Here is a 25,537-nt window from a genome sequence, read left to right on the forward strand (position 1 = left end):
GACACAATTCATGCACGCGCTAAGCGGCCGGTCCCGCTGAGATGTTTACATGCCTGCGTCTCTTTTGCACGCATGAAAACTACGCGAAACTTTCTCCTTCTAGCGCTTCTCGGTCTAGCCGCCGATTGGCGAGTATTGTGAGTTGCTGATTCAAACCGCCTCGTGTGAGAGAGAGAGAGAGAGAGAGGGAGAGAGGGAGATAGGCCTAGCCGGCTACATCGATCCGGCACACGACACTTCTACTCTATGTATATATATATATATATATATCTGATACTGCTCACGTTTACCGGTTAGTAATAAAAATAATACGCTGGACGTACTTTGTCAGTCTTGAACAAGTCCTCGAAGCGGATGATCGAATCCGAAGTGCGGCAGTGCTATTAGTGTTCTGTGTCCGAATACAACACCAAGGATTTTACATAATTTTTATTTTATTTGTCATTCTCTGAGGTGAGTGGTGATTGATTTCTTTATGAATTAATCATCGTTCTCATTCTTTAACTCAGTTATACGCGATTACATTTTTTTTTCTTTTTTTTTGCAGATCAAAGTAATCATTTCGAGAATAGATCCAGGAATTTCTCCGTTTCTGTTATCACTTGTTTCAATTTCAATTCGGTTCCGATGTCTATCTAAATACTCGTTAACGGAAATTCTTATGCAGTACCTGGATTCTCCGTGTAAAAAGGTCGTTGTGGTTCTGTGAGAGTAAAAAAAAATTTGAGTCCAATAGTTTTCAAACGAAAAAGAGTCGAAGTTGACCAATTACAGTTTACTTCAGCATCGAGCGACGGCCATAACGGCCAATCGGTGGGATTTGACATTTAAAGAAGAAATTTGGTTGGCTGGTTTGAATCAGATCTCATTTGAAAACTGTTTGACGCCAGAAATTTTTGGTTCTAGAACTTCTTCAGAGTTTTTTTTTTTTTTTGCGGAGAAAGTGCTGATCATGGCAGAGTAATACGTTCAATTTTAGAATATCGCACAGCCAGCTCAGTCAGTCGCAGTCAGTGACACCCACGTCATTTGATTTAATTGCGTCACCTACTCGGGTTTTTGCACGGAAGCCGAGAAGCATTCAAACCATGTACGCAATCGCACCGTCCAAATATAGTACTGAGTTCACTGCTTTGTTTTGCAAAAATTTTGCGTTCGTTACATGAATCCGTCGTCTCGCTGAGAGCTCGATTATTCTCAAAATGATTTTGTTGTTTCAAGTGCTGATATTTATTGACAGTGACGCAGCGATAACCTCGCATCATATCTTAAGTTAAGCACGCAAAAATGCGCGATTATAAACCAGATCGTTACAACGTATCTACATTCTAATTCACAGGATAACAGCTGATAGCGTTCGTTGAACATTCGCGATGGCTAAACCGAAGACGAATTCTGAACCGGAGGAAAGCGCGATGGGTTTCAAGGACAAACAGAAGGCCCTTGATACTCTGAAGGCTCTTGACGGCCGTGACGTGTCCTATCAGTATCACGTTATCACCAGTTTCGTCAGCCGAGCAAAAAGGACGATTCAAATCACGAAGGACGAGGAGAAACTCACGAATCTTCGAGAGGCTCAACAGGTATTCGAAGACTGGCTTAACGATTATAAAGAAAATCACCGTGGCAAGGAAAACCTCGGCTATCTACCAGTTGAAACCGTCAAAGGCTTCAGGGCTTTGGCCAAGAAGTACGGAGTCCTGGACGACAGTTTCTACCGGTTAGTATATGGCGGAGGAAAATTCCCGGTGATCAGTTAATTATACTCATGCATTCGTGCCATGGTCCCCCTTTTTCTGGTAGGTAGCGTTACGCTTCTAATCATTTGACCTTCTGTTGTAGAGCGTACAAGGAAGAAAAGGGAGATTACAAGACACTGCGCGGAGTGAAAACTCCGAGCGGAGAGACGACCTGGGACATCGAGAGGAATCGTCAACTGAAGGAGATCATCGATAAAATAAAGTCGGACCACATTCAGTGGTTCGAGACCGACGTCGGGGACTTCAGGGGATTCCCGACGAAGGAGCACACGCAGTGCATATTGCTCGGCTACAGCCCGGAACCCACGAAGCTGAAAAAGTTGATCCAGCAGGTGGAGGAAAAATTTGAGGGGGTCAGCGAAGATGAGGATATGGAGTTGGCAGGTGGGGAAGAAGGACGAGAGAAGGGGACCAAGCGAAGTCACGACAGTTCTTCGGACAGTGATGATGACAGTGACGAGCCCCAGAGGAAGACGCTGAAGAAGGACGAGGAGGCGGAAGAGGTCGAGAAGGTGGACAAGGAAGAGAAGCAGGAAAGTGGACTCAGCTTTAAGGACAAAGAGCGAGCGAATCGCAGTCTGAAGTCTCTGGAGGGTCGCGACGTCGCTTATCAATACCACGCAATTACAGGACTGATCAGGAGGGCGGAGAGGGTCATCACCTGCACTAAGGACGAGGAGAAAATAAAAAATATGAAGGAGGCGATCGAGGTTTACGAGAACTGGATCACCGACTACAACGTCAATGGGCGTTCAAAAGAAAATTTCGGATATTTAGCCCTGGACTTGGTACAGGCGTACAAACCCCTCGCTGATCGATACGAAATTGAAGATACGGGTATCTTGAAGTGAGTCTTAAGAGTTGGACAAGCTAGAAATTAGCCCTATTTTTAATCTTTATATTTATACGTTGTACCAAAGTGATTCATCGATATATTAACGTTCATGGCAACTGCTCATTCTTGTTTGAAGATGGTGTAATATGTAACATGTTTGATTTTTTTTCCAGAGCCTACGAGCAGGAGGAGGGAGACTACAAAAGGCTTCGTGGTGTAAAAGTTCCAGATACTAAAATCACCTGGGACGTCGAGAGGAACAAGAATCTTCGCGCTATAACCGAAGAAATAAAGAACAAACATATTCAATGGTTCGAAACGGACCCCGAACTCCGTGGACTACCGACCAAGGAACACACGCAGTGCATCATGTGGGCGTTCAGCCACGATGCAGCGAAATTGAAGAAACTCCTACCTACCCTGAGAGAGAAGCTCAAGTTGACCGAGTAAACCTGCTTTGTAACGGAATATGTATAATATCTTGTATAATCTTAATATTTTGTTATGTATTTTGTCTGTGTAATTAAAGTTTTTCAAATTTCATGCGTTGGATTTTTTAGCTTCAATCCAAGTCAATGATACGTAATGACAACGACATGTAGATTAATAACATCTATGATGAATCTGATAAAAAAAAATCCTCAGTTTTTCTGTCTTTAGGATTCAAGATGTTTTGCCTCAAGATGTCCTGACGACGGTCACTTTGCGGAAGGCAGAGCTGCTAGCTCACGATTTATTTGCGACGCGTCTGCAGAGTGACCGTCGTTCGGCGGCCTGCCGGGCGCTCTGGGCGGCCGCTGAATACGTGAAGGCGGCGCAGGACGTTGAGGAGTTCAATTTTACCGCAGACGATAGCGAGGCTGTAAAAAAATATCTCCGCCATTGTGTGTGAGTAGGAATTTATTGATTATTCTTATACTGCGTATATCACCGACTACGAAACAGTTGGAACAGGCAGCCGGGGTCGATGTTAGGCAGCAGCAAATAATATTAGGTAAATGATGTCGGTCCAATTAAAAGTTACGACTGTAACGTGCAATTGAAAGAAGAACACGAAGTACGATTGTAATGGTTGAGGGAGGACCATACTGAAACTCAAAACATTCACATTTTCCGTTATATTGAAATTCCACTTTGATTATCTGAAAGTACTCGGAGAGCCTGAGAAAATAGGTGGTTAAACTTGAAGATCTGTTAGAAATTACAGAAAATACGCCGTAGAACATGGTATAAAAATACCAAACTTCAAAATGTTCCCAGCGCATTGCATCCTATGAATATGAAGTCTGGAGGACGTAACACGCCCCCCCTTGGGGAAGAACATTCGGCGAGGGTACGGAATAGGATGTTCGGAAGGAAGTGGAATGCCATGAAACGTACTGACTCACTTACAGAATATTACAAAGAAAGGTCTTAAAATCTAGCGCCTAGATATTAATTACATTTAGATGCGCGATTTTTTCCATTCTTTTTTTTTTTTTTGCGAGTTTTATTTCGTCACAACCATGCTTATCCGCCAGTGAATGTCTTTGCCGTCTTTTGGAGGCAGGTGAGTCTCCGAATCGGGCCTTTGCCTCCATCAATAGGTCAACCTGATTTCTACGTTTCCTTTTTTTTGTCGGCAAAGGAACTGGGGCCGGACCCTCTGTTGGACGATCAACAAGTTCAGCAGCTGGAGGATCGACGAATTCAGCAGCTGCTGGACTCTCCGCTGGATCATCCATAGATTCAGGAGCAGGCAGCTCCGCCGGAGGATGCGAGGGTTCACGATTTGCTCCGAGAGTGTTTAACAGACGAACCAGATGTTTGTAGACATACATCATAATCCGTTTTGCCTCGTTTTCGGTGTTGGCTCTGCTAAACACTCTCGAGGCAATTACCCTCGCATCCATTGATGCAGCTAAACGAGTGTCACATCCCAAAAATACATGCTGATATTTTGGCGTTGATATCGCGAGCTGAGATATATCTGAAATCAAATTACAGTTTCAATGCTCAAATCAAAATCAAAGAATCCAACAAACGAACAATAATAATAGTACAGTCAATGGATGAATAAATTCTGATCAATATAAAGTTATTACTGGTGAAAATCAATTTCAATAAGCGTTTGAAAAATGTCGTTAACGGAAAACAAATTTTTGCGAACGTGAAAGAGGAAAAATTAATGATTAAAGGCGAAGCGAACCTAATCTAACTTACAATTAACATAATCATACATTAGAAGGAAATAGAACACTATCAACAATTTTTGAAGTGTTTCAGAGGCTAGCTGCGTCTTTGTTCGCCAGGCGAACTTCGCCTTATAATTTTGGTCGGTAAGGTTTTGATTGATAAGGATAATACCTGGGGCCCGATTCTGACTTGGTTTTCACGTATGGTTTTCACTCGTGAAAACGGTGATAAGCGCCAGCTAGACCAATTAGAAGGTAGCTTTAAACGGAATATCTTCTTTTCACGAGTGAAAAATAAGTCAGAATCTGGTCAGTGCGTGTGAGTGTACATGAATAGGTTAGCAAAACGGAGAGTTCAGCGGCGGAGCAGATAATACAGAGCAAACTTCCTTATCCATCGCTTACCGCTTATCGCTTACCCGCCGAGAATTTAGTTCACGGAACGGACACACAGATCCGACGAAACCGAGCTCCACCAGTCTGTCCCAAGTTTTTCGCTCCGTGGGCTCTCTCAGGTTTCTCTCTGCTAGAGAGGTATTTGACGGGCGTGAGGTGTGATCGATAGTCTTTATTGCTCGCCGAGTAACGCGGCGGAGGTGGGGAGTTGGATTTGAGGTTAGGGTTAGTGACTCGCTGTCATTTGGCACAAGTGCGAGGGTTCCGATCGCCGGAATTCGCCCCGCGTTTCGCGCGGATCATGTTTTCGCAGTAAAAACCGGGCAATGAAGCATCGCGGAAGGTTCGCATCAGTGTCGAGTCGGAAATTCGGTGCTCCAACCGAATATGTAAGGAACCTCTTTGTTTGACGCGAGGCGAGGTGACAAGTATCACAGGCAGTAAATAACCTGCGCGGTGTTTCACCCCGGCGAAATAAACTGGAAACGAGAAGAAAGCACCGAAAACTACGCATCATGTTTTCCCTTCAACGGTGAATAAATAATACCCACAATGTCGATCTCGTATTCGTTTGTTGAGATGGATCAAAGTAAGGTTAAGTGATAATGTCAAAGGCGGCTGATGCTGAGAGCGAGGCAGGCTCTATCTGCGACGAGGAACGTGTCAGGAAACTTTTTCAAGCCTGCGACGGAGACGGCGATGGCTTCATCGACAGGTCAGTACTAATGTTCATTGCTAACAACTCCACGACTCTGTGATAAAGAATTTGCATCCAGTCCGCATTTATGTTTGTATCGTATAAGTTGTGCCTTTTCTAAAGAACTTGCTCCAAAAGCTTTTACCACTTCTTATGCACTCATCTGCAAAAGGAGCGAGATGAAAAAGATCAGTTTAGATCACAAAATGCCGAAGCAAATCTGAGCCTCTTCGTTCCTCATTCTTCTGTACGTAAATTTCAGGTAGTCACCAACAGTTGATTCAACAGTTGAGTTTTGCAAGAATTTTACAATTTGCATTCCTTTTACTTCGTAGAAAGCTTTGTTTACGAGTTGAATAGATGACATTAGAGGGATCCTCGTCAGTTGCAATTATCCAAACTTTTAAATGGAAATCAACAAATCGACGGGTCTCAGAAACAGTTTTTCTCGTTTGATATGAGAATCTGAGCTCGAAGAGCAGTCGTTGAAGAAACTTATCGTTAGCACAGAGCACAGGTTGAATAACGAAGCAAGCATCGGTGGGACGATGGGCTTCTGGTTAAACCCGATACCAACTTGTCCAGTTAGCAGGCCTCTGTGTTTTATCTCCTCTTGATACAGGGCTTGAAACACTAGTAGCATTGTAGTTTATCTCAATACTTTACATGCCGCATTCTGTGCGCAGTGCACAAAAGCGTGAGAGTTGAAAAGGTGCAGAATTTGATCCATGCGGTTTATGTGAGCAGTTTTTTGAGCTCGATTGAACCACAATTCCTCATTCGTTTCCTTTGAACGACACTGCAGCAGCTGGGATATAAATTAGTTTACAAAGCGTAGAAAAAGGGCCTCGACACCTCTCTTCATTACCGTGATTAGCTTTGAAAGGGAGAAAAGAAAAAGTGAGAGAGAGGTGTGTGGGTCTCGTTCATGCACCAACTCTCTTCTTCTTCTCTCTTCTCCCACTCTCGAATAAGGCAAAAACGTAAACACGATGCCACAGCCGTCGGTGCTCTTTATCCAAGGGTTTGAAGGAATGAAAGAGGGAAATATACGGGAGATTCCAAGACGCGCTCTGTGCAGGGTAAGGGAAGAACCAGGGGACTGACTTCTCGTGTAAACAAACCCCAGACTGCTGCTGGAGGAGAATAGAATTTCGTTCGACGTCGTCGACGTTGCCTCCAGACGCCAGTTTCCTTCCTCCACGTCTTTTCGCTCTCTCTGGTTTTCATTTATTCGCCCGAGTGAGCTCCGTACGCAATGGAATCCACGTGGTATATACCTTACAGGCACATATGTATGTAATGGCGTACCTACTCACCCCTGCCGCATTTTCATGACCAATATACGTAACTTAGGGGGGAAAAGGAGTGGCTAGAAGAGCTCGTCGTGTATCGACATTTTAAACGATGCAGGGGTAGCTGGTACGTAGATTCTTCTCCTCAAGAATCCTCTGTGTGCGTAACTCTGCCACGTTATTAAATTTTTCTACCCCGAAGACGCGACCAAGAGAACTTTTTTACATCTGCTCGTGGAAAAGAACGTCTCAACTGCTCTGGACAAGTCATAACTGTCTCAAATTCTTCAACTATGATTATATTACAGGTGATTGACAAAGAGTCGGAGTAATACAAATAATAATGATCATTAGAAATTTCCTATCGTTCATCGCTTCGTTTTTGTGGTACAACAATGGTCGACGATTTTTCACCGCCGGGGATTCGTGTGTCATCGTCCTCACTTCTCGAGAATATCTCTGAATCGTCAAACCAACGTCAGTCGAACAGACGCCCCAATTTATGGTGGAGATGATTCTTATTATAGTTTCCCGGATAGTTGCTGCTTGCTCCATGAATGATTCACTATGCGGGGTCGCTCCCGCTGTAACAGATTTAGTATCTCTTTGAAAACAACCCGCTTTCAAGCAGCGAATGCAAAGTCAGGTTACACACTAGCTTGCAGGCAAATACTACGTAATATCCGTAATCTCGTGTAGCATTATATACATATATATGTACATATGTAATAATATATATGTGTATAATACATACACCCCCCACATTTGGGTGTCCATATACAAGAAACGAAAGAGAAACCTGCGTCTGTAAATTTTTACCCCGAAATCCGTTGTCGCTTTTTCAAATCTTGTACGTAATTTGAAGCGAAAACTTCCCTCCTCCTCTGTTTTGGTAATTTATCTTCGTCTCAAACTCATTGAACTTAAATAACTATTATCGGTCTGTCCCTGAATGCTCGTTTATAATATAATTACATCGAATCGATGAAATAATATCATAACGGGTGAAAATGAATTATATATACCAGTTACGAGATCAACATGTTTTTTTTTTAACTTTATACATAAATTACTGCTTAAATGTAGAGTACATAATTTTCATTTCTCCACTCTTATTGACAAACCGTATTATGAATATATACATATGTTGTCGCCTTTTGAAAAATCTCTTTGGAAAAAATGATTTGACACGTAATCCGAAAACAGACTTTCCTTGTTATATTAATTCATAGTTTTTTCGACAAAGTAACTTTTGCCAAAGCTTCGAGCATCTGTACTGCATGCATTCGATAGCAACAACAAGAATAATAATGATAATACCTCGACTAACGGTAATAACAAGAGTTGCGTTGCCGTAAGCATTCAGAGTCCATTTTCCTACGTAATGCATCGCCTTACGGCGTGTAATGCGTATCCATAAATTGCAAGCACATGCCTCGCTTCTCTTTCGACCCAGTTGGCTCCTCTCTCCTTATGTACCTACGTGTACGGTATGTGAACACTTATGTATCCTTTACGTGGATGTACAATGTATATAGGTATAGTTTCAAACATATGTACATCCAACACGCTGACTCTGATAGCTTGCAATTTCGCGAACCTTTTTTTTTCTCTACCCACCTGCCGAATGAAAACGAGTGAATTTCTCAGTTTTTTGCCCTTCGAGTCCAATCAACGGGCGACTTTTTACTTAATCGGTTCTACTCTTTTTTCTCTACTTTCTCTCGGCCCAGAAGCAAACAAAATCTTATTCAAATCGAATGTCACAGTATTAGTTGTTTATCAATTTTTACGAGAGCGTGTCTTTGTCAACAATTTTTCTTTTTCTTTGTACCGATGCCTTTTACACGTATACCAACAGTACAAATTATTATCGCATGATTTTGTAAGCCTTGTTCGTTGCGTAATGAACTTTTCTTCTTTCGTTGGGGGAAGAAAAAAATAAAATCACCGGTATATCGTGTTCTCCTTTTCTGGTATATTTTTCTTTTTATTCCTCCTGTCTCGTTTACATCACGTTCACGTTGCATGTATGGGCACCTATGGCCCAGACCTCGTTATCCAGCATCCAACGAGACCCCCGTATATTTTTCACCCCCTCCTTCCCTTGTAGCTTGCGATCTTAAAACCGGACTGAAAAATCCCCTTTTACGTACGATAAAAGTAGTCTCGGGGGGGAAGGGAGAAAAACTGCAACGGGTCTCTTCCCGATACTTACAGGGGTGGTTACTACGGCGCCACAGGTGCCTGGTATAATTTAAGACGAAGGTAAAGAATGTATATGGGCAATATGGGGAATTCCATGGGAACCCAACCAGCGTCAATATGTTTTTACCGCAATTTTCTTAACTCTGAAACAGTACCTTGAATTTTTTCAGATTTTTCATTCGAGTGGTTAATTATTTATAAATATTTAGACCATAATTCTACTCTGATTTTGGAAACTAAAATCGGTCTCTCGAATTGTAAATCAATGGTTTTTATTTCGATCTCTGGTTGCGTTCACGTTACCAACTTCAATCTTGTTTTTTCTATGCAGATGAAGAAAAATATCTTTAACGTTATATTGGAATAGCAATATCATGGCTTAATATTATTATAGGTATAATAAACTTGCGTTGAAAAAAAAAGAAAGACAGAGGAATGAAAAAATTGTTACACCATCTTAAATATTCAACACGTATATTCGTTTACGATTAATTCCTCCTCCATCGATCCACATTTTCTACGCTTTAAATCGGCAGCAGCGTTTTCTTTCAAATAACGTTGGCGACAGGCACTGCATCGTGCAGAGGGTAAAAAGGGACTCAGAAATCACTGACGCGCGTGATTCGAATCCGTATAAAATCGTGCGGAGAAATCCGCTTATATGCTTGGATTTTCGCAATATGTCGTTGTTATCTGGGTTTTTTTTTCTATTTTTTTTTTTTATTTCTCACTCCCATTAATTCTCTCTTTTCTTCGTTTCTTCATTTAATTAGCACTCACGTGGAACTAAAAATAATCCGTGAATGAAAATCGATACGGACGTGTACCTGTAGCTAAATTTCCTCTGCAAGCTCCGGAATAATTTCCGTTGAGTATTATTTTTATACGGCTGTTTTTTCTCTCTTTTTTTTGATCTATAATGATTGAAAATTTGGAGCTGATTTTTATCGAATCGAAATACCGCAGTCCTACAGCCGATAAAAAAAAGTATTTTCGCGAGATTTGCGCGAAGAATTTCTTGCCGATGGTGAGAGCGAGTTGTTGAAGGAGTTGCTGCTGCTGCTGCTGCACTGCAAGACGAAAACAGGCCAAATCGATAAGCTGCCAGTGTCTTTCTCCTCTTCGGCGTCGTTTCCTCGTTGCAAAGTTGAGCGTATTTACGCATGTATCGTGTACATGATGTTGTTGTACATATATTTGAAAAATAGGTGCTCGAACTGTGGAGAGCAATCCCCCTGACGATTATGACGATGACGACGATTGTTTTAACGCCACTTGAGAACTTACTTCGTTGCCGTCCGCGCACGGTTTTTGTAATTTACATCAAAAGTTAGAGGGGATCCCTAACCAAGGATCAAGGATCAAGGATCAAGAACTACCGCGCAGGGATGACGAACGAACATTTTCGAGGACCTTCGAGGACTGTTCTCTGTAGGTACTCGAAGACGAGCGTGGGGGGATGAAATAATAATGATTTGAAAAAAAAGGCTAAAACGAGAATATAAATGAAAATAAAGAGAGAGGATGAAATCACTCGCGATGAAGAAATTTTCCATTCTTCTTTTGTTTTTGGATTTTTGTTATCAGTAACGCAAAAACCTAACGAAACACGAAGAGAAACGTGAAAAATCATATCTTTTCTTTTTTTTGTGCAATTTGAGGAAAACTGAAGATAGATATCAAATTTGTGAAACATAACGAGTATTTGTTTTTACATATTCTTGTGTTTACAAGTTAATTGAACTTGAAAAATTGTGTTTCCTAAAAATGCATCGTATATTATCTGCTGTAAATATAACGAATTTCAATCTCGTTTTTCCCCTCTTAATTTCTTGTGTGACGATGATCGTGATTATTTTTTTCCTCTATCCTAATTACAATATATAACGGATAGCATAATTATCGTTATTGTATGTATATAAGGTAATAAATAGGAGCTGTAACGGTGCAAACGAATCTCGTCGTCGACGAAGATTGGCGCAAGACAAGATTTGTCTAATATAGTAGTTGAAGTCTATTGATCCGCTTCTGCCAAATTTCGACAGGCATCTTATTTCCTCTTCCTGCAATTATTAAGGATGCGACTTTGAAAAAAAATAAAACAGTTGATTTCTTTCAACCATCCTAACATACCTATTTATACATATATCATACATACAGTACACATACCTATGTATAACATGTGAATGTGATAGGACGTCCCAATCACCATATGCCTCCGTCCATATACCTACATGTGCGTATATGTAGAGAGAGAGAGAGAAAGAGGGTCGTAAATCATCGATATCGGTTTGTAGAAATAAAACAACAAAGGCATAGGTGTGCTCTGCACCCACACCCTTCACCCTCGTTTCGCTGCAGCGCGTCGCCGCATCAACTATGTACGTACATATATATACATATATATATATATATATATATACACACATGTATGGTACATATACATATACAGACTGCAAGGGTGCAGAGTTTCTGGGTTTGAAAGGTTTTACCGGTCGACGTGGATCGCCTGTCCATTTCCGCTGTCAGATAACTTCGTGGAGTATAAAGTAAGGGGAATTCCATAGGAACTCGACCAAGGTCTGACCCTCACCATTTCTGATTTTGTTTCAAAGATTTTCTGCAATTTTTCCAGCTCTGAAACAGGTACCCTAAATTTTTATCAGATTCTTTATTCAGCTACTCGATCATTCATAAATATTCAGAATGATTTTGAAGAGAAACTATTTTTTTTTTTTAATTCTCAAAAACTGTACTTTCATTTCCCATCATTTCAATACCGGGCCCATGTTTTTTTTATATCGTTTTACAGGACTTTTAATATTTTTGATGACAAAATTCTTTGAAACTTCTATTTTTCACTTGGAACATTTTTAGACCGGTTCCATTGTGAAGCGAATTTTGTCCGTTTCTTCGGCACGTTCAACTTTATTTTTCTAACGTCATATTTTCGATAATCGTATTTTATCGTATTGACAAATTAAACTGTATAGTTCTTCAATTTAAGCGTCGTATAAATTCCTACATCTACATGTAAATAAAGCACACCCTGCAAATGCTGTTTCACCGTTGAAACAGTCGACACTGCATTGCGTCCGCAGCAAGTAAAAGTTGCACACTGTCGCGAGGGTAAAAGTGAGAGAGAGAATCATGACAAAGAAGCGAGGAGGATAGGAAAATAGGGGGGCAACCCCTAATCCGTGAAACGTTGAGAAGGGTGGCGGCAAGTTCTACTGTTTTATGGCAAGTGACTCACTCTGCAGGCTTTGCGTATTCGATAAAACGATACATATACGACCCTCCTCTTTAATTACTCCCTCTCTGTCTGTCCGTCTGTAACAAGTTTATTACACGTATTCATTTTTATTCCCGGTTGATTTGCCGAGCGAAAATTCTACCCCCATTATATATTTGAGATAATAGAAATGGCAAACCACTCGCGCACGGCGGAGGGATTCGTTAGATATTTATAAGGTCGTCGAATATATGCGATGCTAGATAGCGTATGTATATGTAAGGGTGAAATATCGCGTACAGCGCGTGAGTCGGGATCTTTCATTTTAACCCTTGACCTTTGAGGCGTTGGTGCAGCTCCGATATAAAAACGTCTCCACCTCGATATACACGTTCAACATCGATATATTATATATATCATCGTGTATTTTTGATATAACAATAATAATAATAATAATAATAACAACGTCGACACGTGTCGTTGTTGTTGTTTTTCGACGACGACACGATTTGACTATTTACACCATGTGCAACTCTCCCACGGAAATTCCTCCCCTGTAGTACATGTATGTACATTTCCCTGCAGGTATCGTACGTGTATAATAACGGATATGTTACATGACTATACGTGGATTACAACACGTACCATCCATCAATGTTTTACATTCCTAACTCGTCTTTTATGCATATATAGTGACACAGAATTGTTTATAGTCAATTCTATGTACTTATTATACATTTATGGAATTTACGATATTAGATGTGTATTACCTATTGTTTATTCTTTTGATTCTTGTCCTTTTTTTTCCATTGATTTCCTATTTTCGATATATACGTATGTAGACCGTGAATTATTTCATTTTTTTTAATCTTCATTTTACAACTCTCAATCTCTGCAATTTTTCAAGTAATACCAAAGCTTTTTCGAATAATTTGAATTAGTTTCCCGTATTATGGCATTTTATTTATGATTACTTAGGTATACGTCGTTATTACGTCTATTGGCAAAAAATTTTACTACACTTGGTGAAAAACCTCGTACCGTGTGTATTTTGAAATTTGAATATTATTTTTTACAAATCTTGGTAAGAACGTTTAGGAATCGATGAATGTCAAAATGGAAAGATACCAGCGCGAGGTGAAAAATTATTTCACCTGTGTAACGCGGATTTGAATAGATTTCTTTTTTAATTCCCAGAGGATAGAGTCAACCATGCTCGTTCGATTTTCCGATCTCTTTTACAATATCTTTTACATTACGTACGCTTGTAAAATGCAGGTTTAGCTGATCTCGATGATTGAACAAAAATTTCGAACAAAGTAATACAAATCAAAAAATTACAAAATCAAACTACATCCCCGGGAATGTACGCAGCACTTTGGGCACCTGGTCTAAATATCCATGGCGTCACATATGCATTTTGTCGGGCGAGTATTCCCATAAAATTTACCCCGTAAAACGTAAAAATTTTAGATTTAAACATGCCAAGTGAAAGCTACTATAAATCTATAAAAAAAAAAAAGAAAAAAATTTGTCGAGCAATTATTTCGAGCGTTTTATTATGTAATTTTTAGATATACATATATAGGTATTATACCGTAAATTTTCATGCGACTAATCATGCCGCAATTTCGTTTTCAAATCCCTCCGCGTTTCCCTCTTTTATTATTAAATTTTAATTTATACTTTTCCGGTCCTCAGTTATAATGCGCCGTCGAGTTTGCTCCTCGGTCGCATCCCTTGCTTTCGGTTTCTTTAATTAGTCTGCAATCACGGCTTATATATCTTGTACCGCCGCCGCACCGCTGCAGTAGGTATACTACTAAAACTCGCGTAAAAAGTTTAGGAAAAGAGGGACGGAGAGGGGAGGCGGAGTGAGACAAGCTCAACTTCCTCGAATCTCTTAAATAAACCAACCAACCTCGTGCTAAATTTCTTTGTAAAGTAAAGGTTGAGTTACTCTTGAACAAGAGGATTATGTTTAGTCTCTTGGTATGTATAAAAACGGAAATTAACATTTCTGTAATATTCGCTCATTTTTTTTTTTTTCCTTTCTCCCGGCACATTCATTCGCAAAGTTGAATAATTTAACTGATCGTAAAATATGAAGCAAAATTCAGTTTCCGAGATATCATTCGCGTGTCAGTTAATAAATTATCGTAGGAATCTGAAATCTATCAGGCTGTAGAATAAATTGTTATAATACAAAAAATGAAGTAAAAAAAAAAATCGAAGTAGACAAATTTAGACGTACGTATATATTTTTAATTTTTACAATTTTGCAACAGGTTTCGTTATTAACGTAGTTGAAAATTCTATAACGTACAAATATTATAATTGTTAATTATTAAACCTGACGACGTTCTTTTCTTTTTTTTTTTTCACTCTGTATCGTCTCGGAATGTTTCTTATAATATGAGTACGCCTGTAATACAAGGGATTAAATTTGTTTACCGCTGTTTTCTCGTCGGCGAACCAATTTCACGAGATATGTTTATCCGCACCCACGCTGATCATATCATCCACCTTATTTTACGAGCCATGTACTTACTAATTGTTTACTCAGGCTCGCAATATCATCTCGAAATCCAACCAACTTTCACAAAGCGTTTAACCGATCGTGAGAGGCGAGAAATTCGAAGATCCTGTACAAGCAATGTAAAATTTATAAGTTTACTTTTTTTTTTTTTCTTTCTTTCTTTTTACCTACGATTTTCCAACGTCCCATATTTTGCACGAAAAAAATGACTCACACGTTTTCACATAGGTTGTCACATATTTGTTTGATCTAATTTATTTCACACACCCGCAGTATGTTAACTTTTGCAAAATTCCTCGCGTCGCGCGAATATTTTTGCCCGCATCACCCCTCGATCTTCATTGTTTCCGAATGCATATGTCATATAGATGTAGACATGTGTTATATACACATAGACGTATCGGAGCTTACCTAGTGGCCAGGCATGTATAATCGAGAACGAAAACCGCCGCCGCACGGATTCGCAACGATCGTAAATTTAGCACATTTTCTGCTATATATGGATACCCGGAGACTTGTGTGCAAACCACCGAGTACGCGCACACCCACGCATATGTATATATGTATATGTATATGTATATGTAAAACTCTCCGTGCGGGATGGAAACGCAGGACGGCCTAACCATTTTGTGCGTATAATTCAATTGTAAATATCTGCGGGATGACTGACTGGCTGGGTTATAAACGGCTGTACCTACTATACGTATCTACGTGTATTACGTATGTATATTACCTGTACATACACCCATGGAATTCAATGCCCATTGTGATTCTACCCGTCTGCGTATTAAATACGCGTGAATTTAGATATTAGTTTTACGTAGAATAACGTGACGTACGTTTTTGCTAAGCCGAGGAACAAAATTCATTAAAAATGATTTCTTGAACTTTTATTTGATATTGTAATTTGTTTCATTTTTGCTCGAGGATAATGTATAAATATACATATGTTATACGTATATTATATTTGACCGAGAGAAATCGGTCAGCATCGTTACTTTTTTCAAGTATTAAATAACCTCATTGAATTATCGAAAAGAATATTTGTCAATTTTTTCAAACTACTTCATTACATTCTATGCCGTTTCTTTGGCAATATTGTATAATTTTTTTTTTTTTTTCTCGCCAAGTGTCTACGTACAACCAGTGAAAAAAAAAAATTAAAGAAATTGTCAACTATTATAATATTTAGTGAGAATATGAGTCAAATTTTGAAAACTTGTAGAAAAAAAGTCGTAGGAAATCAGAATCCTGCAGTTTTTATTATCTGCGTGCTGCCGCCCAGCGATTAATAATTACGTAATAAATAATTGAATTAGACAAGAGCGTGAAGTAAAAAAATAAAAAATAAAAGTATATTTTCTACCCTCTGGAACGTCGTGATATTTAAAAAGATAATTTTTTTTTTTCCTTGCCGTACAGGGGTATATAGTCGTCGTCGGAATTTCGTAGACGATAACTATCCGACGTCTCTTGCGTGTTGTAAAGCTTGAACACGCGAGCGCAGACCCTAATTAACCTTACTCCGCAATTACTTGATCAATTATTATACATATAATACAGGTACGTATTATACGTAATACGAACGACTAATTTAACGCAATTTTCGGCGGCACGTGCTGCAGAAAGCAATTCTTCTGCGTGTATGTGTGTGTGTGTGTGTGGATTTGTTGCACAGTAAATTTCGTGTTGTGGGCGTAGAACTATTTTCTTTATAACGTTGATTACTGGGGATGTTCGTTTCCGTATTTGGTGTGCGAGTGCGGCTTCAAATTACCGAATTGAATAGATGAGCTGATCGTGAGATGAGATTTCATTCGATTCGCGTGAATCCGAGTGATTCCGAATTCAGAAGTAAACAGATTTGCAGGGGCGGTGTTGAAGTTCCGAATTTGAAAAGTTTCGAAAGCATCAATTCAGAAGATTTTCAGTTTCGTAAATTTCTGGCTTGGTGAAATTTTACCACTTTGATCTTCCTTTGTTTTGGATTTTCGATACTTTTACGTTCTGAATCCCGGTTATTTTGATTTTCGGTTTTTTTTTAACACCCACTCGTTGAGTAAACTACGCTGTGCGAGTATATTTTGATTTTCGGAATTTTACTCTATCGAAACTTTAATTTTTGGAATTTTGCTCTATCGTAATTTTACTTTTCGAAACTTTGCTGTATCGTAACTTGGATTTTCGGAATCTTGCATCTCGGAAATTTGAGCCATCGGGTTTACAACCATTCGAAACTTTGTTGTTTCTTCAAAGTTTAACTTCTTTACTTCAACTTTCGCCACCAAATAATTCGGAATTAGGCGCTTTCGGAGCTTTTCAAATTCAGAAGTTCAACCAAGTTATTTACAAATTGTTTCGCATGATTTTCGACAACGAAAATTCATACGTAAAATAAAAAAATAAAAACAAAAGAATGCCGCCACTAGATCGATACAGAAATTCAAATAACAGAAGAGAGTTTACTTGTTATTCATTTCAAGAATAAACGGAGAAAATTGAACCGCATATAATTGCCGTCAGTTTTTAGATCAGGAAAGAAAGTTCCTTCCGACTTGATTACTTGCTTGTAATAAAGCGCATTCGAACAACCATCGACGCTACAAATTGACGACTGTAATTGTTCGACTCTTTCTACTGGGTCACGTGCCATTCGCTTCCGTGTCCGGTCTAAACATAGACGACGATGCCTGTAAGTACGTGTAATAGACACTCTCCGAAGTCAGGTCTGGTGTGGTAAAATATCCACGTGGTTGCATCCGCCTTTTCGAGTAGAGTGTCGACCGTTGTTGGTAGGTGTTGCAGTGCTTTATCAGTTGGTCTTTACTCGCCGAACGTCACGCTCATCGTCATTCAAATATCTGCAGTGTTACTTGATCGTGTCGAATAACGTTGAACGCGGAAAAACAATTCGCTTTAAGGGATGATATAATAATAACTGACGAGCAATTCTGCCGTTTTATAATACAACAAGTGAAATTGTTGAACATCCAATTCTGATCGTGGAAATATAAAGCCATACCTCAATAACTTTCGGTCTCAGTATGATTTGGATTCTCGTTACACCGTTTGATAAACTTGGTTCAATGCTGGGATCGATCTGATGATACATAAGAAGTGGATAAAAATTTAGAACGTCTTAATTGTTCATAAAGAAGTCACGTTGTAAGAATTAATCGTCGAGGGTTACTAATTATCAGAATACAGGTGTAGAAGGAATGTCATACTTGATTTGACGATTCTTGAAATACCGACACTCTTGATGTTCGACACCTTGACATCTTGAAGCTCCGAGCTTTCGCGGTGGAAAAACAAGAAAGAGAGACGGAAAATAAAATCATTCGAAAACGATTCAGCCTTCAGCAATCGAGACGACGACGATGGTCTGCTTTTTGCATTCAACTGTCGGGAAAAGTAGAATAAAAAATGGAATATATCTTTTTCTCTCTTAATTGTGCACGTTTTAGCAACAGCTCTTTGCACCATTTTTCTTCCCTTCTTCCAAACGAATCACATATCGTATCGTATCGTATCGTGTAGTCAGAAGCCGCTTGTGTCGCCGGTATATTATACGTCTATTCCGTCACGGAATCATCGCGATGCTCGATTCGGCGTTGGTATCTGGACCGAAAGTAAAAGCTCTCGATGAAATCCTCGTCGTGTAGCACTCGTGTGTTTTCAGACATCATGCTGGAAGGGTTTGAAAGGGGAAGCGTCTGAATATTGTGATATACCTGCAGGGGTTTCGATTGCTCGCGATTTTTCTCTATTTTACGTTGTTTTTTTTTCTTCTCTCTTTTCGCTTCTCTTCCTTGCTTCTCCTTCCTGATATACGTGAACCTCTTCCCATGGTAAGTATTGGGCATTCCTGATATATCTCAGTTTTGGAAATGTCGAGGAATTAATCACGCTTCATTTTTTTAACGCTAAAATCATACCGTGAGAGGAATTCTCATCTCTCTACAACTCTGCTTACGGTAGCGTATGATAAAGAAAAAATTTTTTAAAACACCAAGCACTTTATCCGTAACAGTTAATCCTTACCGGCATTGTTTCTACTTCCGTTTAGCGTAGTTACAAAAATTTTGCGACACGTATTTAGCCTGCCAAGTTGCGTGAGTCGTTAACAGAAAAGCATTCGTCTTCATCCTCTTTAAAAAAAAAAAAGAAAAACACACAGACGCGCTAAATAAATACCAAAACAGCCACATCAAGTGTCGTTTAAAATGCCTTCAAACATGACGAGGCCAAATATTTTTGGAAAAGGAGCAAAGCACTCCTAGCCTAAACAAAGCAGAATGCATTTACGGGTATCTGCAAGCAGCTCGATGAATTCTGATCCTCTTCAAGTCTATTACAAGGAACTCTCTTTTACAACGCGGTATACTATTATACACAGGTTTCAGATATTAAGCAAGCCTACCATTGTCTGACTTTGATCCATGATTAAAGGAGGTCAAGATGAGATCTCCACCGCAGCTGCATCTCTTCTTTGCTGTGTGAAGTTTGAGATGACGTTGTCATCGATGAAGAGTATATGCATCTCGTGTACCACCTATCTTTTTTTTTTTTTCTTTACTCTCTTCTCGTTAGATAAGTATTTTCATTCTTCTGTCTCGGCACTTCTTTTTCTTCTTCTTCTTCTTCTCCTTTTATCTCGAGGTACAGTATGAGACCTGTCCTCAGTTCTAGAGAGAAAAATCCACGACTTGCTGCCGCTGCTGTTGCTGTTACGGTACAGCTTTGTCACCATAGAGTGTGCTTGCTTGGTGAATCGAACAAAGCTTCTCTTCCTCTCGCTCGATGTAACTCTCACTCTCTCTCTCTCTCTCTCTCTCTCTCTCTCTCTCTCTCTCTCTCTCTCTCTCTCTCTCTCTCTCTCTCTCTCTTTCTCTCTTCGGTAGTGTACAGCCCCGTGGGTACAACATTGAATCGAAACCTTATAGCTGCAGGAACGGAAACGTTTCTAAATTTAAAACGACGGAATTCAACACCGTTCCGTTCCGTTCCGTTAATGGTGCAGTACAACGCACAATTCTGCACGTATTCCTCGGTTGTACGAAGACTCTTATCGCAGCACCCGTTTCGCCAAATCGCACGTTGTATACGTACAAGTACGCGCACAATTCATCAAACTCTACGGCACCGATAAATCTTTCCTCGATTTATCGATATCAAACAATAAGAAGAACGGAGGATCGCTGAGTGGCAATCGGGGACTTTTTATATTATATGGTAAAACAAGTAGAGTAAAATCGTTTGGGAGAAGTGAAGAAAGTAAAGGCCAGTCAAAGTCCGCTTTATAGCTTTGCGGATTGCACTTTACACAGTTCATCGCTATCTGCAACAATTTTGCTCCAGACACTGGTTTAACATTGTACAATATCCTATCGTTGAAAGTGACTTTTTTCATAGCTTCGAGCGACGCTCAAATCACTATTGCGGTTGTAGTTCGAACGATGCGTTTCTTACGCGAACATCTGTGACTCTCCTTGTCGATATTAATAATATAAATAGAGTGAAGTGAAACTTTGGCGCGTTGTATGCGCAGAAAATTAGCCACACATTTTTAAAAGTGACGATTGTTCGTCGACTGGGGTGATGCAGTCCACGCCGAAAGAGTGGGAGACTCGAACGTTGCAGAGGAAATCATTTCGCCGACGCAAACGTTTCGTTACGAGATGGTAAGGCACGGGATTAAGTTTCAGGGTCCAGGGGAAAAACCGTTTCAGTTCATTTTTTGATCGATAACGAGTTGGCGATACCTTTGTTGTGGCATTAGAAAGTAGACACTTTCAAAAAATACCACGAGATTCAAGTTCGTAACGTTATCGTAAAGAAACATCGTGGAAAAATGATCATTTTCGTATTTTTATAAAATGAATCTCAAGGTACTAAGATTTCAAAATACGATTATGTTTTGTCTCATCACGGGTTAACTGAACTTTGAACAATTCGAAAAATCGCGAAACGTCGATTTTGCCTGAGCACTAATTGTTGCGATAACATTACCAACTTTAATATTATTAAATACCAGTCCTGAATGGGAAAACCAATTATCAGTCCAAGAAAAACATTAGAAAAATTTCTTTCCGATATACTCTTGAATAAAACCAACCCTTAATTTGCATTCTTCTTGAAATCAGTCCTAGTGGACTGAAATGATTCTTGCCGTGGACCCTCCGGTTGCTTTAAGGTATCTGTAATTAAACCATGAAACCCTTCGTCGAAATCCTGTGTACTTTACAAATTAATGATCATTTTTGACATTCATCTTTTCTTTGTTTGTACCGAAGGATCGATGTTAGACAATTATAGAATATGCTGCAACTATGCGAAGATCGTTCTTCTGCATCTTACGTACAGAAACGTGAAAAGCACTCGGTTAGTTACAGATCGAATTTTCTTTTACGTTGTACGACGTATGTAATGAAAAAAGAAGTACCTTCATAGAAAGGAAAACGAAAAATAACACACAATCTCGATGGTTGTGATAGTTGCGTTGTTGCACGATAAAGCAGCGCGGGAATGAAGTAGAAATGAAAAAAATGCCCACGGGCCGGAACGGCGTGTAACGTGTGACGTGTAACGATTGCGCCACGCTTTTACCATGGTCAACCTTTTTTCCAGGCCTGATCATTCCGCGAGATTTGATGCTGAAACGTTTCAGGGGTGTATGTTGGTAATAAAAAAAAAAAAGAAAAAAAAAGCAATAATAAAAAGGAACGGCAAGACTAAAACGCGGGTAGACATAAAAGTGGAAAAACTGTTGAAAGATTATTTTACTACCGGGTGAAACGGTGCGGGATTCACTTTGAGGGGAAAAAACGCGCTCGTTGTTCAAATAATCGATGGAAAAATATCAAGTTTGTCAGATTTTATCTTTTTTTTTCTTTTTTTCCGCTACTACAATTTAATTACGAGACTGAGGTTTGTTGAGGTTAACGTAACGGAAACTCGGTGGCAAAAAGTTACTATTCTGCGAGTTTACAGTGAGTTTGAAGTAGTTTGCAATATATTAAATACATTTTGCCTTGTTACGATTTACTACCTTTCAAACGTTCCTCGAATATTTCTAAGCGTAAATTCTTACAGTAACGTTACTAACTCGAGCCACATATCGAATGACAATTTGTTACAGCAAATATTGTTGAAACATTTTCCCACATATTTATGTAACAAGAATTCTTTCTATAAAACACATCGCGTATCTATGCATACATTATTATTATTATACACAACCCCGGCCTATTTTTTTATTATATATGTATAAAACGCATCGTCGCGAGAAACACTTGTTCCCAAACTCGTTCTCGCAGAGTATATCACTTGTATGTTTATCCGTATGGGTACGTATTATAATACGCGCATGGCACGCTGCTTAGCGGGTAATGCGGAAAAGAAGAGGGTGTCCTGCAAGCACCGGGCTAAATTCGTTCCTCTCTAACGAGGGTGAGTCGGACCGTGTGCTAACTCGAAAGTCAACCCGGCTCAATTCTCAGCTCTCTTTAACGCAGCCCAGCTCCACCTGTGCATGCTTAAGCATAGGTATATATATACGTATACTGCATAGCTGCGATTCCGGTCTCCTCCATTTTTTTCAGTAATTTTATTAATTCTATTTTTGATCCCATTAAAACGTGCAATTATAAACTTAATCCCGCGTAAATGTATGCAGAGCTCGCGAGCTTTTATATACACGACCGTGACGGTGATAATTATCGTCGTAACAACGCGGTTATGCTCGTAATTGTTGTGATAAAGCCCAGATCTTGTCACATTATTTTACTTATATCGCATCAAAAATAACGTATCACTTTAATTACTCAAATTTGTATTGTAATACGAGCGAAAGAAATTACTCGTAGATTTGAATTGTAAACACGCATGTACCGAATATTATATATTTTACCATAAGTACAAGTAATTATTCTTTTTACATTTCATTTTGTTTATTTATTTCATTTCGGATGAAGAAAAACATTTCTCTTTTTTTACAAGTAATCGATGACACGAATACATTTTTTCAATCGCTTTATTTTCAAACTCACGATGTTGTTTCAGTCAGGACCTTTTGACGGTATGTCGGGAATTGAACCTCGAGGATTCCGTCGAGGAACTTATGAGAGAACTCGGCGCCGACGAACAGGGGCGGATTTCTTATCAGGAATTTCTCAGGCGAAGACTTGCTCTTCGGCCTGAAATCGAGGCACTTAGATCGGGGAAACACAGGACCAGTCCTCATCACACTGCTCATACGATCGAGTACTTGCCTACCAGCAGTGACAACAGCCTGGGTAAGACGGTCACGAAATTTGGCAATTATACCAACGTCGTCGATCAATCCGCATGTCTTTGTGTGTTAATATTCGGTGGTAATTTTATTGGAAGATTTTTTAGTTACATTTTAGGTATAACGAAGGAATAAATAAATAGAACGAGAGAATTAAATGATTTTTCAGATCGTACGTATTTGGTTTAACATTGGGTTGTAGAATGAAAATAGTTTACATGATACGAATAACTGAATGTCTTTTTTCAGTTTCAATTTGAAGAGTAAATAGAAACCAGTATTTCCTTCTACCTCCCTAAACAAATTTTTGTCACTTTCTTATTTTTAACGCTCAAGACCTAGCCTTTTAAATCTGAAAGAAACTTCATTTCGGGTGATGAATCGTTAGAGCTGCGGATGAAATTGACCCCGAAGCATCTAAATTTACATTCTGTATCGTGCCTGTAAAGGAACGGTGTCCGGACGTCATGAAAGCTGGGAATTCGACAGTGGAGCAAGAGATTTGTCCCCGGAGCCGCATACTCTTCAAAAATTGGTCGAGGCTGCGGCCGGCGGAACCGGAAATATGTTGGAGCTTGCTAACAAGGTTGGTTCAGTTGAAAATTTTACCGCCCGTCTTCCTAATTTCCTTCTCATTCTTAACCCAATTGAAAGGTTCGTTGAAAACGATAATTATCAGCACTTACCGTAATGAATTTTTTAGTATTTGTATGTAATAATAAAATCGTTAATTGCTATGTAAAAAATTCTTTCAATAATTAATATACACGTATACCTCTCGTGTGTATTGGAATATTTAAACCGCGTCAAAATAGCCTTTGTAAATTGGAAGGGTTGGTAAAAAACTGATATCCCGAGAGATCGATATCCCGTTACATACAAATTTCTGCTCCTGCAGCAGCGTAGAAATCGAGGTCCTCCTCCTCAAACCCGGAAACAATCCACTATATTCGACGGGGGGAGAAACTCGGATGTCCAATTTCCTCCATAGTCTACTGTAACCTGTCGTTTATGCTATATATATTATATATATATATATATATATATACGATCACTTGTGTTTGTCGCGTTGAAAGGAGAAAGAAAAACGAAAGATCGATAAAAGAATATCGTATCATGACTGTACATTGTTCATGTATAATAATAATGATGATGATGATGATGATGATGATGATGATAATCACAAAATAATTAAATCATGCCCGCATCCCTCTATTTTTGATTCGCATACATCGAATAGAAAAATACGGACGGACCATTTATTCTGTCGATAGATAATCACACAAATATATATATATATATATATATATAGTATGTATATATATCCTCCATCCTCAATTCCTCGCCACCATCTTTCATAGAAAACCTATGTACGTATATATATATATATATATATATATATATATATATATTGAGGATGGAGGCTTCGAATCGATAACCGTGACTAGATTTAAACTTCTTCTTGTTATACCCCCTGGATTATACATGTATAATATAAATGTGTAATGAAACCGCAAAAGCGACGATGGTGCGTTGTGCGTATCTTTTAAGTAACTATATATTTATACCTGAAGTGAAAAGTTTAACTCTGCAAGTCTGCGATTCGCTTATGCTTCAAGTTTAAAAGTTTCTGAGATGCATTCCGATGTCGCTGTATGGGTGTGTTTCAACACGTGAGAAAGAGAAAATTTACATGCACTTTTTCGAAAGAAAAAAGCATTTTTTTTATAAAATTTATCTTTTAAATTTGAACCCTCGTAATTAAATTTTCATCCGTGTATTGAATAAATTTCAATCATGGGTTGGGTTCAGTTTTTTTGGACTGATAATATCGATTTCAATTCTGCGGTAATTCTTTAATCATATTGTCATGTATACAAATTTTACAATTAAAAGGACCAGATAAATTTTTCCTCAAATTTTTATACCTTTCGTCGTTCTGACTTCACGAAACTTCAGCGTATAATTCAAAGAAAAGTCGTTTATTTTTTTTACAGAGGCTCGCTTCGACTGTACGTACGTTTAAATTCTCACAAACTCGAGAGCTGTCTTCTTTAATACACAATTCTCGAATTTTATACGACGGTCGGATTATTTTCAAGCAT

The 25,537-nt window shown here is 39.1% G+C and overlaps 2 protein-coding genes across 3 annotated transcripts in view; both read left to right on the top strand.

The window, feature by feature from the left end:
* Positions 1 to 315: 315 nt before the first annotated feature.
* LOC107220000 lies at positions 316 to 3,138 on the top strand. The gene is made up of 4 exons (XM_015658383.2): positions 316 to 453; positions 1,340 to 1,720; positions 1,843 to 2,607; positions 2,769 to 3,138. Exons 2-4 carry the CDS (start codon positions 1,374 to 1,376, stop codon positions 3,043 to 3,045), a joined length of 1,389 nt encoding a protein of 462 aa, XP_015513869.1. The 5' UTR covers positions 316 to 453; positions 1,340 to 1,373; the 3' UTR covers positions 3,046 to 3,138.
* Positions 3,139 to 5,303: 2,165 nt separating this feature from the next.
* Positions 5,304 to 25,537, top strand: part of LOC107220012 (colorectal mutant cancer protein) — a 50,112-nt gene continuing 29,878 nt past the window's right edge. The window contains exons 1-3 of one of the 2 annotated variants that reach the window (XM_046744368.1): positions 5,304 to 5,880; positions 23,204 to 23,436; positions 23,882 to 24,018. In XM_046744368.1, the coding sequence (XP_046600324.1) occupies positions 5,771 to 5,880; positions 23,204 to 23,436; positions 23,882 to 24,018 (480 nt within the window). In that variant the 5' untranslated portion in view covers positions 5,304 to 5,770. The remainder of the gene's footprint in view (positions 5,881 to 23,203; positions 23,437 to 23,881; positions 24,019 to 25,537) is intronic. The other variant, XM_015658398.2, reaches the window with a different exon arrangement.

Source organism: Neodiprion lecontei, chromosome 6, assembly GCF_021901455.1.
Source record: "Neodiprion lecontei isolate iyNeoLeco1 chromosome 6, iyNeoLeco1.1, whole genome shotgun sequence".
NCBI lineage: Eukaryota > Metazoa > Arthropoda > Insecta > Hymenoptera > Diprionidae > Neodiprion > Neodiprion lecontei.